General features: G+C 43.1%; 1 protein-coding gene across 1 annotated transcript in view; it reads right to left on the bottom strand.

Annotated features, from left to right (window-relative positions):
* Positions 1-13,619: 13,619 nt before the first annotated feature.
* LOC120032326 (metabotropic glutamate receptor 8-like) overlaps positions 13,620-17,244 on the bottom strand; it is a 253,034-nt gene continuing 249,409 nt past the window's right edge. Inside the window, exons 9-10 of the mRNA XM_038978369.1 lie at positions 15,245-15,488; positions 13,620-13,669 (exon numbers count right to left, since the gene is read on the bottom strand). Of these exons, the coding sequence (XP_038834297.1) occupies positions 13,620-13,669; positions 15,245-15,488 (294 nt within the window). The remainder of the gene's footprint in view (positions 13,670-15,244; positions 15,489-17,244) is intronic.

The raw sequence follows: 17,244 nt of genomic DNA, 5'->3' as shown, positions 1-17,244 counted from the left end.
AATATTTTAAACGCATATTTCGCCATTTTGTTTGTTATCGCGTCACTTGGCGAACCCTGTATTGAAAAGTAAGGATAATTTTAAAAATGTAAGTCAGCGGTTGCATTAAGAACTAATTTGTCTTTCGATTCCTGTCAACCCTGTATTTTTTAGTCAAGTATATGATTAGCTTTCAATTAAACTAGATCACTCTGATAGATGACGTCAGACATATTGAGGCTTGATTTCCTAGTATTTTTATTGTGTAACCACGGTTTTGTATGGCTAAATATGCACCTTTTCGAACAAACTGTATATGTATGTTGTAAAATGATGTTACAGGAGTGTCATCGGAAGAATTCTGAGAAGGTTAGTGAAAAAATTAATATATTTTGGCGATGATAACGTTATAGCTCCCTTTGCCTTGAATTCATGCTCTACTAACGTTTGTACATGTGGTATGCTAACTTATCGATTTATTGTGTTTTCGCTGAAAAACGCTTAGAAAATCTGAAATATGGTCTGAAATCACAAGAACTGTGTCTTTCCATTGCTATGCTTTGTCTATTTTTATGAAATGTTTTATGATGAGTAAATTGGTCATACACGTTGCTCTATCTAGTAATTCTAGTCGATTTGTGATGGTCGGTGCAATTGTAAACTGTGATTTCTACCTGAAATATGCACTTTTTTCTAACAACACCTATCCTATACCATAAATATGTTATCAGACTGTCATCTGATGAGTTTTTTTCTTGGTTTGTTGCTATCAATATCTTAGTTTAGCCGAATTGGTGATAGCTAGTGGTGGAGAGAGAAAATGGTGGACAAAGAAAGATGGTGTATTTTGCTAACGTGGTTAGCTAATAGATTTACATATTGTGTCTTCCCTGTAAAACATTTTAAAAAACAGAAATGATGGGTTTATTCACAAGATCTGTATCTTTCATCTGGTGTCTTGGACTTGTGATTTAATGATATTTAGATGCTACTATTTACTTGTGAAGCTATGCTAGCGATGCTAATCAGTGTGGGGGGGGTGGGGGGTGATCCCGGATACGGGGTTGATACTCGTGAAAGGTTAAACAACTCTCCCGGCGTGCCTCGATGTCAATTAGAGACCTTTGACCTCTGACCTCTGAGCGGAACTGAGCAGAGACGTGACTGACAACATCCCTCCCACGCCATATCAGCCTCACATCAGCCTCATAGCTTATGATGTATTACGTAAAAGAAGACTTGTTGGCATTTTCCTTTGTGTTTTCTTTTCCTGTATCTACGGATACGATATGCACGCAGTGAATTTTGTATTCGCTCGGATTACTGGCAATATGAAAGTGTGTTGCAACTACAAACTAATCTAGTCGCACAGAGGCATCAGAGGGTATACCGACGCCTCAAACCTTACATCCTCTCCTCTTCATCAGCTCTTCATATCGTGCCACATCTGTTTGATTCTGCACCAGTGAACCAAGACCTGAACAGAATAGTGACCTGTCTCCCTGGTAGCAGCAACAAACCAATTCAAACACTCTTAGATATCTTGAACCTAAAAGGGTTCTTCGGCTGTCCCCATAGGAGAACCCTTTGAAGTAGACCTTTTTGATTCCACATATAACCCTTTTGGGTTCAATGTAGAACCCTTTCCACAGAATGTTATACAGGTTCTACCAGGAACCAAAAGGGTTTTAACTGGCACCAAAAAGGGTTATCTTATGGGGACAGCCGAATAACCATTTTAGAACCCTTTGTTTCTAAGAGTATCTCTCTCCTTCCTTCCCTGACTTATTGCCTCTTTCTCTCCTCCCCTCCCGTCCTCCTTCCCTCTCTCCCCAGATGTAGGTTAATGATGTCCCGGGGTGGGTACGGCTGTGGATAACTGTGGTGAGTCTGTGTGACTCAGACATCACAGAGCAGGTCACATGCACTGAGGATCTCTGAGGAACAACTTTTTTTACCTGCCAGCCATGACCCTGAACAGCAGGCACAGGACTGGCTGCTTCATAGCCCCAGAGCTTCCTTCCTCCCTTAGTGACACACAGCTGTCTGCCCAGTAGACCCATTTTACGAGAGTCCCAGAACTGTCTGTCTGCGACAGGACCAGAGCCCAGAACTGTATATACCTCATAGGCTCAGACCTGTCTGCCTGCCTCTAAAGACTTATAACTGTCTGCCTTGCTCAAAGGCCCAGAGCTTACTGCTGGCAAAACAGACCCAAACTTACCCAAAACAGTATTCCTTATAGAACCAGAACTTTCTACCTCACCGGCCTATAGCTGAGCTCCTGTCTAAGCATGAGTGAGGAGGGGGGCTCTATACAGAGAAGAAAGACTGTGTGACTCTCTGATCTGACCCGTTTTCTTTTCTGGAGCAGAGCAAAAGATGGACAAATTAAAGTTCCATTCATTCATGTATTCATTCTCATTCAGTTTCAATCACTGAATGTCATGGGGAAAATCCCTTAACCCCTATCACACACACACACACACACACCCACAACCAGATACGCACACAGTATACCACAGCATGTGTCTATTCATCTGCCCCTGCAGAATGATCGCCAAATATCATTTGGCCAGGCCTGGGGATATTGTGAAGAAGGAGAGCTTCGCCCAGGGTAGCACATCAGAGCATTACTCACAGCAGTTACAGGGAGGTGGCATGGGGCTGAACAAAATCACTATTCATCTGCTTACTGACCTGTGTGCCAGGAGGAGGAGGAGGAAGAACACACACACCTCTGGTCCTTCAGTCAAGGCCATATGAGCCCAGCAGTCAGAATGAATGAGTCAGGCTGCCATGGGCACAAAGCATACCCTCTCTGCGAAAATATCACATCTGTGCTGTTTGCATCACATTGGAGTAATTTAGCAGACGCTCCTGTCCAGAGGGAGTTGCAATCAGGTTGGTGAGACAAAAGTGAAGACAGATGTTTCACGTGAGGTATCTGTATCTGTCAGCCACCATCATCACGATGAGTCACCCTAATCTTTGGCTGTGTCCCAAATGGCAAACTATTCCCCACATACAGTAGTGCACTACTTTTGACCAGAGCACAATGGGCTCTGGTTAAAAGTAGTGCACTATATGGAATAGGGTGCCATTTGGGACACAGGGCTGTGCTGTACCATACTGATCTGTATAGCTCTACCACTGTAATTGGCCAGACTCCCTCTACACGTCCATCAAGGCTGACCTGCTGATGGTGAACCACTGTCTGAGACTGGATCGTCTCACATGTTTACATGCCTTTGATTCTCCGTGCAAAGTGAACTCGGACAAGACTGTCCAAAGTGGAAGTAGAAAATGAGAGGTAGATGAAGAGCAGGCTCTGTGGGAACTGCAGAGTGCCTTCACAAGCACATGGATGCCAACATATGCACAAACAAAAAAGAGCTCGCACAAGTGCACACACACACGTAAACAAAAATACTGACACACACACACACTCACAGCAGGGGATGTCAGACTTGGCAGATGTGTTTTCTCTGATGTCATTCAAGCCATAAGAACACTCTGAGGGAGATACAGGTAACTGCCAAAATAATGGAAATTATTTTGAGTAAATGAGGGATACAAAGTATATTGAAAGCTGGTGCTTCCACACAGGTGTGGTTCCTGAGTTAATTAAACAATTAACATCCTATAATGTTTAGGGTCATGTAAAAATGCTGGACAGGCCAATATTTGGGCCATTATTTAGGCTATCAGAGCTATGCCCCCATAAGATGACAATGCCCCCATCCACAGGGCATGAGTGAGTGGTCACTGAATGATTTGATGAGCATGAAAACAATGTAAATCATGTGCCATGGCCGTCTCAGTCATCAGATCTCAACCCAATTGAACACTTATGGGAGTTTCTGGAGCGTCGCCTCAGACAGCGTTTTCTTGGAAGAATGGATGGGATAGAGAGTGACAGAGAGAGAGAAAGAGAGAGAGAGAAGGGATGGGGGAGGGGGGCATGCCATGAAATGAATAGCAACAAATACTATTAATTCCATTGCAGCACCTCAGGCAATGATAAACTAATGCGGGGTGACGACATGTAAATTGTGTATCAGATGCTGAATTGTAGATGATGTCTTACCTCCCATGTAGCTAAATGATGTAAACTAAATGAACCTGTGTATACCAAAATGAGTCACATAGTGAGTTGTACACAAGCAGTAGAACTGCGAGATAAATAGTTGTGCTTATGAAAATGCCTTTAGTGAGTCATACACAAACTGTCTAAACTAATGTGGCGGTTGACCGCAGACTGGTTATGTCATCTTGGGCTAGACGCTACCCCTAGAGTTGATCGACCCATGCGTCAATTTAATTAACATACAACAACAACAAAAAATCGATCTCCCCAAAGGCTTAGACTTTTAAGAATTAAGTAACTTGTCACTTCAAGGCAAAACGGTTCATGTGCCATTAAACTGAATTGCCTTGAATTTTGGAAAGTGCATTTAAGCATTTCAAAGAGAAATTATTTTTAAATGCCAAAAGTTCAGCAGGGAGGTTTTTCAGTGTCTATCGTCAGCAATTATCTCATGTGACATTTTGGATCACTTAGGAAAAACAGAAGGATCAAAAGAGAAATTACTCTTCAGAACCTGTTCTCTGAAATATGATTCACTTAATCTGGTACCTTTGTATAATTTTTTGCCAGTAGTTCTGAAAGTAGCACTCACGATCCAAAAGTGATCGTCGAAAATGGTGTACCACGTCACATATGTGCAGATATGTGCGCACGTCATTGCTCTCTCTCTCTCTCTGCTGTGTCCACTTAGCCATTGGGCACACCATGCAACCTCATTGCTTAACGCTGGGCAGTCCTCTTGCTAGTTGTCACTCAAATGCGAGGGGGTGAGGGGCTAGAACTTGAATTGCAAGGGGGCTGGCCAGCATGGGGGAAAATGTAGGGAAAATGGCGTGTCAACAAAACACTCGCTTTTAATCTAGGGATTTAATGGCTATTTAAGGTAAGTTAATTCTGCATGTATGAACTACACATTGACACATCCAGCCCAAAGAAGGAGGTTTTAAAAATGCTTTCTTACTTGCCAACGTACCGGAGCATGTCCTGGAAACAGCTAGTATTCCTGGGGACATGGACAAAACAAAAAATACAAAAATACTTTACAATTGACATACATTTGAATCCTAACTTCACTCTCAGATAGTGAGAAATAATACCAGACACACTGTGGATGGCCACTTTATCTGCCGCAATCATTTCACAATAACAGGCTTCAGTATTGATTATATCTGGAGGAAGACAAAGGGTGAAGTATTAAACTGACTTCATTTGAGATCATATCAGCCACATACACTACATCAAGTTAAACCAGGTGCTTTGGCTGTGTCAAAATGTTTGTCCTTAATAACCCCAGTACTGGTCTGTATGTGCATTCGTGTGTCCGTGTGTACACCTGCTGGGCGTTGACCTGAATAGTCTGTGTACCATCTCTTCCCCATCAACGCACTACCGTGGCTCCTTTCCCCAACACCCTTCCCAAAACAGCCCAAACGTAGAACCTTGCTGTGCCCCTGGACCAAGGTCTATCCACAGCCTCGTCACAGCCTCTTAGACTCCTGCTACATCCTCACAGCAGGTTCCTTCGTTAAAACTTCACCACAACGTGCATGTGTGCTGCCCAAAGCTCCTTGTTACACTAACCACACCACTCCGGGCTGGCAGGCACAGCCTGACATGACCAATAACTGACGCCAAGTCAGATGCCTGTTGGCACTTGAAAATGGGCCTTGAAAAGCCATTTTCCATTTCTGCCCATTACATGAAATGTCCCTAATTTCATGCCGTGGGCAGACATGGTTTTATATGTAGAAAATTGCACTGTGAAAATCGGAGGCGGATTTCATTTTGCGGTATCAAACGTCATTACAATAATGGACCTGAGCTTTTAAGGCAAATACCTGATGGGTAAAATGTTCTCCAAGAATGATAGGCTTTTGGACTCTAGACCTGGGAGAACAGGCAGGTAGCGTGTGTATGGGCAGACAGGGAAACGCAAACACACGAAAGAGACACACACGCACATGCTTGCACACACACTCAGCCTCCCCAAAGCAAAACCTATCCATTCAAGTTGAAACAACATCTATCAGAAAGCCCTGATAGAATGAGAACCTGTACCTGTCTCCCTGTATTGGGCACAACCATGTATTTTAACTGGCAGCATTCAGGACTAAGTGAGCTGAGCCACAGTCACTGCGGTTTCCCTTCTCTAGCTACAGTGTGGCTGCCAGCCTGAGCCTAGCCAGATGATTGCTGTGAAATTCAAAGAGACACCTTATTTTTACCCAAGATCCTCTACCCTCTTTGGTCTCGGGCTTATAAGCGTCCTTGGTGTTCCTGCTCATGAAGCCTGCAGCCATGGCCAATTTTAAGATCAATAGTTTTGAATATCACAAGAAGGTCAAGATAAATATGTATTGTTTAACTCGCCAGCTGTTGTAACTTGATCAATCGAGCTTGACAACAGTTCCTTCCTGTATGTAAACCTGGCCTGAAAATTTCCAAAGATAACCACACTGTAGACTCAGCCCACAGAGCACAACGCAGCCAAAATAAATATCCCTGGAGTGGCATTTTAAGAACTGCTCAGTCTTTGAAGATACTCTGTGGAGTCTATGGGTAACATTTTGAGAGGACTTGACTGTGGCCCTGTAGTGCTGTTTAATTCATCAACAAATACTAAAAGGAGGAAAGAGCCAGTAGAGCAGCGAGCAGCGGCATAGTCTGTCATTGTTCAGAGACAAAGTGGCGTGACAAACCGGCGACAGAATACTGTATCACCCTCTGAACTGGTACAATACTTAACAAGAGCATATGTCAGCTTGATTCGCCCAAGTCAACTCTCTTTGGCACAGTCGATGAAACCAATTATGCTCATCGGTGAGACACGCCTTTTGAAATTAATATTTTGGGAAGGGGGAATAGAGACGTGCCTAGATGTGCTGAACGTCTCACTTCAAATCAACATCAGTGGGACTCACCCAGACAGCTTCCTGACGTTCAGTCCAGTTGGACTCACCCAGACAGCTTCCTGACGTTCAGTCCAGTTGGACTCACCCAGACAGCTTCCTGACGTTCAGTCCAGTTGGACTCACCCAGACAGCTTCCTGACGTTCAGTCCAGTTGGACGAGGCACTCAACAATCCCCAGAGGACGTCTCTCATCTCTCATCTTTCTCTCTTCTCCTCCTTTTTTTCCTTCTTCTCCCAGGCAGAGATGAGGCTTTTAGTTGTTTTAGTGATCGTCAGATGTACCTACATAGGTTATTGCAATACAACATTTGCACGACATACATTTGTCTCAAGATATTTGCATAACACTTCCAACAGATTATCTTTTAATAATGTGCAATGTGTCCTGAAAGAAAGCCGCGCCCTAAGGCATACAAACAGGCCTCAGAAACAGATGGTCTGTTACGATACACACATAGTCGTTACATAAGCTTTCTGATCCTAGTGGAGGTATGCTAAGCTATTTGAACATCACAGCAAAGGCTACATAACATCAGCATGCTCGAAGACACCAGCCACCTTTTTAATGAAATAACTTTCTTAGACACAGTCGATATGACAAACCTAATTTCTCAGGCTAGCAGCTGGAAGGGAGGCAGGCTGCACGAAGCAGGCAGCAGGCAGGCATCAGCATTTTCCCGGTGCGGTGCAGGCTGCAAACAGAAACAGGCGTTGTTGTGTTGCCCGCAGGCTGCACTAGGCTCCGTTCGTTCCGCTGTTTAAACATGCTAACGGTATTCTCTAACGGACACTCATTAACGGGAGAACACACCGGAGCGATGCGGCGAGTGGCGGGGAGCGGCCGGGAACGCTGAATGGCAGGTGTGACATTTCTGACAGCTCGCCGTCCGTCCCAGGTGTCCGTCCATTGCCGTCGACGAAGTCTGAGCGGAACAGGCTGGCCGGAACACGACACAGTCGTTTATTTATATGGTCTCACCGGAAGACCATGCAGGAATCTAGTAACTGTAAATAACTAAAAGGGAAATATTGCCAACAAACTTTTCTCTCATGTCTAAACGTGGGCATGAAAAGCATGTTTGGTGTTGGATGTCTTCAATATTGGTGCCAGTGTATGCGGGTCAGACGATCACATCTGCAAACACACCTTCAGTACAGTATAAGTTTGTTGATATCCATTTCCCACAGTGAAGTGTGTGTGTGTGTGTGTGTGTGTGTGTGTGTGTGTGTGTGTGTGTGTGTGTGTGTGTGTGTGTGTGTGTGTGTGTGTGTGTGTGTGTGTGTGTGTGTGTGTGTGTGTGTGTGTGTGCGTGCGTGCGTAGATGTGTGCGTGCGCGTGTGGTTTGGGCTTCAACCCGTTCTCCTTTTCTACTAGCCTCTGGGGAGCCTCTGTTCTCAGGTACTAAAAGAATAGAGCTGCTATAGTACATTGGGCTGCAGGAATACACAAACAATGAAATATTCTGACTCACAGTCCGGGTAAAATCTTACTATGGAAGGAAAGATACAAACACAGAAATAACCACACTTGAGGCTCTAGTGTGTGACTAACCTGAATTAATAACACAACATTCCAACAAACTCAGGTTACAAACATATCTCCTCGGGTTTTGGATGGGAGCAAACACTTGCAGACAGTCAGACAAGCAAACTATTGACACGTCTGAAAATCTGTTTGGAGAAAGTGGCTTGAAACTGGAAGTGTTCAAACAGCCCTATCTACTGCTCCTGTTGTTGTCTGTGCTGTATAGAAGAGGGTGTTTTAGGACAGCAGAATGTCGAAAGAGAGAGAGAGAGAGAGACAGACAGAGACAGAGAGTTGAGAAGATGAAAGGTCCAGTGTTGCCAACATCTGGTCAGGGTATCATGGCAACCACATCCATAATCTGAACCGGAATTCAGAATTATCCAGTGATCCACGCTAAACGCACAAACACACACCAACACAGACAGAGGAGGACCATCTGCCTGCTTCACCTGAACAAACACACCCACACACGCTCGAGTGCACACACAAACACGCACGCACACTCTCCCACCTGTCGGCTGTCACAACCATATAGGTGTGAGAGGATCCACAGAGAGAGCAGTCTCCTGGTGTTGTGTGTGTAGTCCATCGTCCCTGACAGTGACAGTGGTCTGTGTAACTGGTCATTGAATTAGCCTGCAGGTAGATAACTAGGATTACTGTCACTACTACCCTCTCAGAGGTAGCCCTAACCCGGGGTCCGGTGCTGAGTGGCAGGCATATACTCCCAGGACCACTGTCTGATTATAATACACCCTCTGATGTTCCTTTCAACCACCACTTCTTATCTGTCGGTATGCCAATTGTTCCGACTTGACTGGGAAAGGCAAGACTGTATTTTTGCTATGCATTGGGCTGTAGAAGGAGCACATGAGAATAACATTAATCAACGGCAGACAGCGGTCCTCTATTTCGTCTATTGTAAAATGACAGCTGTTTGGCCCGCAAGCCGCTTCCCATTATATGTGTCGTAAATACAAATCACTGTGCGGTCCGTGGCCTATTATTTTCTCATTTCATTGTAAAGGGAGGTTGGGCTCACACAACGCAGCCGACAGGGACATCAGTTAAACAAAGCCCTGGCTTTTATTACTTTTAGTCTGACATACAAAGCTCGTCTGTTGTTGTATACAGGAAAAGGTGGCGTGCTCCTCTTTCAGCTTTATCGATCGTTCCTTACCAGTGACAATGAATGTATTGAAGCAGTGAGCTGCTTCTCAGATCTCATGTATTTTTATTTTTTTAACTTTTAGACATTTAGTGAGACGGAGCAGGCTAGTTCAGAAGCATAAGGGATTCTGCCCTCAGTGTCTACAAGTAGACCTCCTTTACCACACACACACACACACACAGGGGAACAGGCACACACACGCCCACGTGCGCACACACACACACCGCCTTCTCGTCATCCACCCAGCTTGCGGATAGCTTCTCCACTAGTAGCTACTTCGGTATGGAAGACAACGGCCCTCGGTGGAGTGGTAGAGGTTTGTAACGCTGTCAGACCAGGGTAAATCAATGAAAGAAATATGTTATGCTCAAAACTGAAATAATTTGTTTTGCTGTGTGCCAGGAAAAGTGATTTGCTGTGTTGATGGTTTAATACAGAGAGTAAAGAAAAAGGGAAGTCCCGCCATCTTGGGTGTAGGGAAATATGTAGAGATTCAGATTGTCAGAAACCACCTACAGCATGTCGTACAGGGACAGGTGGGAGGGATGGGTACAGGACTGGGAATGTTACATTACACTTGTTGTCATTGTGTCTTTGTCCTCATAATTGGGACTCGTTTCAGGAAAGTAGACATAAAGTACCAGTCAAAAGTTTGGACACACCTACTCATTACAGGGTTTGTCTTTATTTTTTACCACTTTCTAAACTGTAGAATAATAGTGATCAAACTGTGAAATGACACATGGAATCATGTAGTAACCAAAACAATATCTAAATATATTTTAGATTTTAGATTTTTCTTTGCCTTGACGACAGCTTTGCACACTCTTGGCATTCTCTCAACCAGCTTCATGAGGCTGTCACCTGGAATGCATTTCAATTAACAGGTGTGCCTTGTTAAAAGTTAAATAGAGGAATTTATTTCCATCTTAATGTGTTTGAGCCAGTCCGTTGTGTTGTGACAAGGTAGGGGTGGTATACAGAAGATAGCCCTATTTGGTAAAAGACCAAGTCCACATTATGTGAAGAACAACTCAAATAAGCTTTGAAAAACGATAGTCCATCATTACTTTAAGACATGAAGGTCAGTCAATGCGGGAACATTTCAAGAACTTTGAAAGTTTCTTCAAGTGGAGTCGCAAAAACCATCAAACGCTATGATGAAACTGGCTCTCATGAGGACCACCACAGGAAAGGAAGACCCAGAGTTACCTCTGCTGCAGAGGATAAGTTCATTAGACTTACCAGCCTCAGAAATTGCAGCCCAAATAAATGCTTCACAGAGTTCAAGTAACAGACACATCTCAACATCAACTGTTCAGAGGAGACTGCATGAATCAGGCCTTCATGGTCGAATTGCTGTAAAGAAACCACTACCACGGACACCAATAATAAGAGGAGACTTGCTTGGGCCAAGAAACACAAGCAATGGACATTAGACCGGTGGAAATCTGTCCTTTGGTCTGATGATTCCAAATTTGAGATGTTTGGTTCCAACCGCTGTGACTTTGGGAGACGCAGAGTAGGTGAACGGATGATCTCAGCATGTGGGATTCCCACCGTGAAGCATGAAGGAGGAGGTGCTTTGCTGGTGACATTGTCTGTGATTTATTTAGAATTCAAGGCACACTTAACCAGCATGGCTACCACAGCATTCTGCAGCAATACGCCATCCCATCTGGTTTGCGCTTAGTGGGACTATCATTTGTTTTTCAACAGGACAATGACCCAACACACCTCCAGGCTGAGTATGGGCTATTTGACCAGGAAAGAGAGTGATGGAGTGCTGCATCAGATGACCTGGCCTCCACAATCACCTCACCTGAACACAATTGAGATGGTTCGGGATGAGTTTGACCGCAGAGTAAAGGAAAAGCAGCCAACAGAAAAAATAGTCAAAATAAAGAAAAACCCTTGAATGAGTAGGTGTGTCAAACCTTTTTGTGTTGCTCACCACTTTCTGGAGGACCACTTTATGAAATCAGTGGAATTAGAGTATGATAGCTAAGGGGATGGAGAAAACACCTGTCTTCAAACTAAGGGCAACCATGGCATCCGTGATAGAGAGGTAAAAGCACATACGGGTAAGATAGTCTAGCTAGCTACATTTTCAGATATTACACGTTTCTAATTTTGTCAGAAAGTCATTTTCATTTCAAGTTAAAATGCACTGTTAGCTAGCTATCTAATGTTAGCTGGCTGGCTCGCTAGCTAACGTTACGTGTATGATCTGTGTAGTAATATTATTTGTATCTCGTAGCTAGCTAACATTGAACCTGGTTGGTTAGCTACCTGCAGATTCATGCAGGGTAGTAACGTCATGAGTTGGGATTATGGTTCATTGTTTAGCTGTTTTAACAGAATGTTCATCATGTCACTGCAACAACTGTTGATAGACGTAGTTGGTAATTTCGCTCGGGCTATCTACTCCGATTTTAGGGCACTCTCGTCTCAGTGTGCCAGAGAGAAGAATAACTGATGGATTTACGAACGCTCAACACCTACTGAATATGGCCAGTGTCAGTAAACGTTGGCAAAAAAAGCGTAATTAAGTTGTTGCCAGCAGCACATTTGCAGTCACCAACGATCCGGATAACATAAAAACAGCCTAACCAGCTCTGCTAGGGAGAGTAAAATGGTCAGAGGGAACTCACTTGTGTCTGGTAGTAGCTAGCAAACTAGCCAACGTTAGCCAGTTAGCTTGTGTGCTTGACTGCTGTTGTGAGGCCAGAACGCTCAGATCAACGAAACGTTCGGAATTTATGAACGCCCAGAGCACACTCTGGCACTCCAGATTAAATGTACGAACACATCCATAGTATAAACCAGCCTTTAGTCTTGAAGTCTTTGGTTGTTCAGTACATGGCCTCACATGCGAATCCGTAAAGAGATGGGTGGGGCTAAAACTTAAGAGGGTGTGAACAATACTGAGCGGGTGTAGACAAAGGAGAGCTCTCCAGTAGGTGTACCAAAACATTCAAAGGCCAAGTTTATCAACTTTCAAAGCAGAATTACTTTCCCATTGTTCCTCAACTGTAGTGTATGATATACAATTTTCTAGCTCTGAGTGTCTACTTTTATCCAATGTAAAAAACACAATTTCGAATTTTGCTACAGAAGACCGAATCGAGCCGGTTGGTGACAAATATATTAATAAACAAAAATATCAAATTGGTGTCTGTGTTGTATCTTAAAAGAACAAGCAACAAATATACACATTTGCAAAACATTCCTTTATTATAAATAAATCATTTGTATAAAAACTGGCATGCTTCAACCAGGGCATTTACAGATTCACAAGCCAGGGCTACCCATCCAGTTAGCCAATCGATACAAGAGACAAACTTTCTGAGTATGCAAGGTCGCACGACAGATGGGACAAGAATGAAAAAATCTTCACAACCACAAAAATACTTACAAGTAGAATAACAATAAACATCATGGTCGATTCTCGTAGTTTCTTCTATTTTCTCTTTTAAATATTTAAATTTTTTAAACTCTTTTAATGTCTTTTTATCTCCCATATACATTTCCCTTAAGTATAACTTGTACAGTGTTTTGTTATGTTTTTCTTTTGTACTCATTTTTTTCTCTGGACCATAGAGCCTGCAGTGGAGAGCCCGCCTTCTCTTTTTTTTCACGGTTAGTTCAAGGTTTATGGCAGGACCGTTGTGCTGTGATTTACAGGAAGAGAGCGAGCGGGGCCCACTGATTGGTGGTTGGTCTTTGTGGTCCCGCCTCTCTGGTGGTGGGTCAGTTTGATGCTGTCAGAACAATATAAAATGTCTCATGCTTGGTTAGCGGTGGCGGTGGGAGTTCCATCTGTCTGTCTGTCTTTACGTCCGTCAGTCCGTCATCTGTCTGTCTGAGTGACAGCTCCTTTCCTCAGCTGTTCTCGCCCCTGGGGACCCTCCCTCCACTTTGGTGCTGTTAAGATGTTCAGATGGCATGATTACTGTAGCTGACATATGTCGTCTTAGTTGATGAAGCTGCCAGGGGGAAAAAGAGGGGAAGAGAGGAGAGGAAATATATCAGGAGATATATACTTCCTATTGAGTGTAATATTAGTGCACACCTGCATCTGGGGTCTGAGGCTGTGTTTGTCAAGTCCGTTATGTTACATGTCCCCTGTAGCTGTTGGTTGTAAATGTCAGTTGTTTTTAAGCGACCATAGACCGCTGGCGCTGAGCTATCGTCAAGACGGTACCCTGTGCCCGCCTTGTTTAGGAGGATTTTAAAAGGAGACAATATTTCAAACTGTAGGAATCAGAACTGTTCCAGCAGTTTCTTCTTCACACAACACAAACCCGAGGCAGTTAGTGTGTGTGTGTGTGTGTGTGTGTGTGTGTGTGTGTGTGTGTGTGTGTGTGTGTGTGTGTGTGTGTGTGTGTGTGTGTGTGTGTGTGTGTGTGTGTGTGTGTGTGTGTGTGTGTGTGTGTGTGTGTTATTCTCGCAGACTAAACTGCTGACTGCAAGACTTCTGGGCGTTCAGGTCTGTAATGAAGAAATAAGTTAAACCTGCTGCAGTTCAGAACACAGAACAGAGTAAACGAAGCCTCATTGCTCCGAACACTCCAGAACCGTTTAAACCTCTCAGAACACCCAGACCAACTCTGTGATGAAATAAATGTTTTAAACACCCACTGAACATTCTGAATCTCCACTGGTGAGAGAAAAATATTTCCAGGTAGTAGTGTCGATGAGGCAAGACTGGCTCCTCACACAACAAAGCTTTGACATTGAAGTAAGCTGCTCCACATAGTTAAGCTGAATGGGAAGCTTATTTTAACACTCTGTATGTGAAGTAAACAATAGTGCTCAAAAAACAGGTTGCAGCACTCAAGAACATTGTTCACAATTCAGACATTCAATTATTTGTTATTAAAAGTACTGATATTTGAATGAGAGATATGAAAAAGGGCCCAACTTACATGTTACTACTGTTATACTGTAGTTGTAGAGATTATCAAAACGGTTGGTTATATCAGTGTAGTTGTATAGATTCTGTCTGTTGTGTGTAATTGTAGATCTATAGATTCTGTTTTTTTTCTATGAGTTTAGGTGTATAGATTGTTAGTTACTTTAGTGTAGATCAGGGATCATCAACTAGATTCAGCCACGGGCGGATTTTTTTGGAGCGGATGGTCGGGGGGCCGGAACATAATTACAAATTGACCGCAAGAATCCCAAACAGATATGTTTGACTAAAACATAACAATTTCAAATCTTGCTTACATTTGTATACGATCACGTGTCTCTCTACTATGCGTGGGAATACTTGGGGACAGATTTCCCCAAAAAATGTATTACTTGTAGCTGATTTCCTGGTGTTTTGACTGTCTTTTATGTCCAACAACGAAAATTTAACAAACACTTTATTTTTTATTTTATTTTTAAACTTGGGGGGGCCAAATAAAACCATTCAGCCCATGGGCCGTCAGTTGGGGAACCCTGGTGTAGATGTACTATATATACATGTATACTGTTAGTATAGGTGTATACAATATATCATTAGATATATAAGTGTATTATGTATAGGTTAGTAAAGGTGTGTTCTTACTCACTGTTGGTCTCCATGCTCTCACACAGCTCCGTCTGGACCTCTCCGTTGGGCCGGTCACCTCCCTTCTGCAGCTTGCCTGACATGGTGGCGGCGGTGACGATGGCCTTGAAGCTGCGTTTACGCTTGGGGATGTTCTGCTCCGGGTGGAAGATGATGACGTAGACCTTGGGCATGTACAGCATCCCCAGAGAGACAGAGGCGCTGAGGCTGAGCGAGATAGTCAGGGTGGTGGTCTGGATGTACATCTGGTGAGGGGAGGGAGGGAGGGAGGGAGGGAGGGAGGGAGGGAGGGAGGGAGGGAGGGAGGGAGAAGAGAGAGAGTAGAGGAATCAACATACTGTAACCACTAACAACTGTACACCGACAAATCTACGCTGATATATACCATACGCTGATATAAACCATACGCTGACATAAACCATACGCTGATATAAACCATACGCTGATATAAACCATACGCTGATATAAACCATACGCTGATATAAACCATACGCTGACAAAAACCATACGCTGATATAAACCATACGCTGATATAAACCATACGCTGATATAAACCATACGCTGACATAAACCATACGCTGACATAAACCATACGCTGATATAAACCATACGCTGACATAAACCATACGCTGATATAAACCATACGCTGACATAAACCATACGCTGACATAAACCATACGCTGATATAAACCATACGCTGATAGAAACCATACGCTGACATAAACCATACGCTGATATAAACCATACGCTGATATAAACCATACGCTGATAGAAACCATACGCTGATATAAACCATACGCTGATATAAACCATACGCTGATAGAAACCATACGCTGATATAAACCATACGCTGATATAAACCATACGCTGATATAAACCATACGCTGATATAAACCATACGCTGATAGAAACCATACGCTGACATAATCCATACGCTGACATAAACCATACGCTGATATAAACCATACCCTGACATAAACCATACGCTGATATAAACCATACGCTGATATAAACCATACGCTGATATAAACCATACGCTGATATAAACCATACGCTGACATAAACCATACGCTGATATAAACCATACCCTGACATAAACCATACGCTGATATAAACCATACGCTGATATAAACCATACGCTGATATAAACCATACGCTGATATAAACCATACGCTGACATAAACCATACGCTGATATAAACCATACCCTGACATAAACCATACGCTGATATAAACCATACGCTGATATAAACCATACGCTGATATAAACCATACGCTGATATAAACCATACGCTGACATAAACCATACGCTGATATAAACCATACGCTGATATAAACCATACGCTGATATAAACCATACGCTGATATAAACCATACGCTGATATAAACCATACGCTGACATAAACCATACGCTGATATAAACCATACCCTGACATAAACCATACGCTGATATAAACCATACGCTGATATAAACCATACGCTGATATAAACCATACGCTGACATAAACCATACGCTGATATAAACCATACCCTGACATAAACCATACGCTGATATAAACCATACGCTGATATAAACCATACGCTGATATAAACCATACGCTGATATAAACCATACGCTGACATAAACCATACGCTGATATAAACCATACGCTGATATAAACCATACGCTGATATAAACCATACGCTGATATAAACCATACGCTGATATAAACCATACGCTGATATAAACCATACGCTGACATAAACCATACGCTGATATAAACCATACGCTGACATAAACCATACGCTGATATAAACCATACGCTGATATAAACCATACGCTGACATAAACCATTCGCTGACAAAAACCATACGCTGATATAAACCATACGCTGATATAAACCATACGCTGATATAAACCATACGCTGATATAAACCATACGCTGACATAAACCATACGCTGATATAAACCATACGCTGACATAACCAATACGCTGATATAAACCATACGCTGACATAAACC

Source organism: Salvelinus namaycush, chromosome 38 (assembly GCF_016432855.1).
Source record: "Salvelinus namaycush isolate Seneca chromosome 38, SaNama_1.0, whole genome shotgun sequence".
In the NCBI taxonomy this organism is placed as follows: domain Eukaryota; kingdom Metazoa; phylum Chordata; class Actinopteri; order Salmoniformes; family Salmonidae; genus Salvelinus; species Salvelinus namaycush.
The sequence above is the reverse complement of the archived record's forward strand: the minus strand, read 5'-3'. Positions and strand labels throughout refer to the sequence as shown.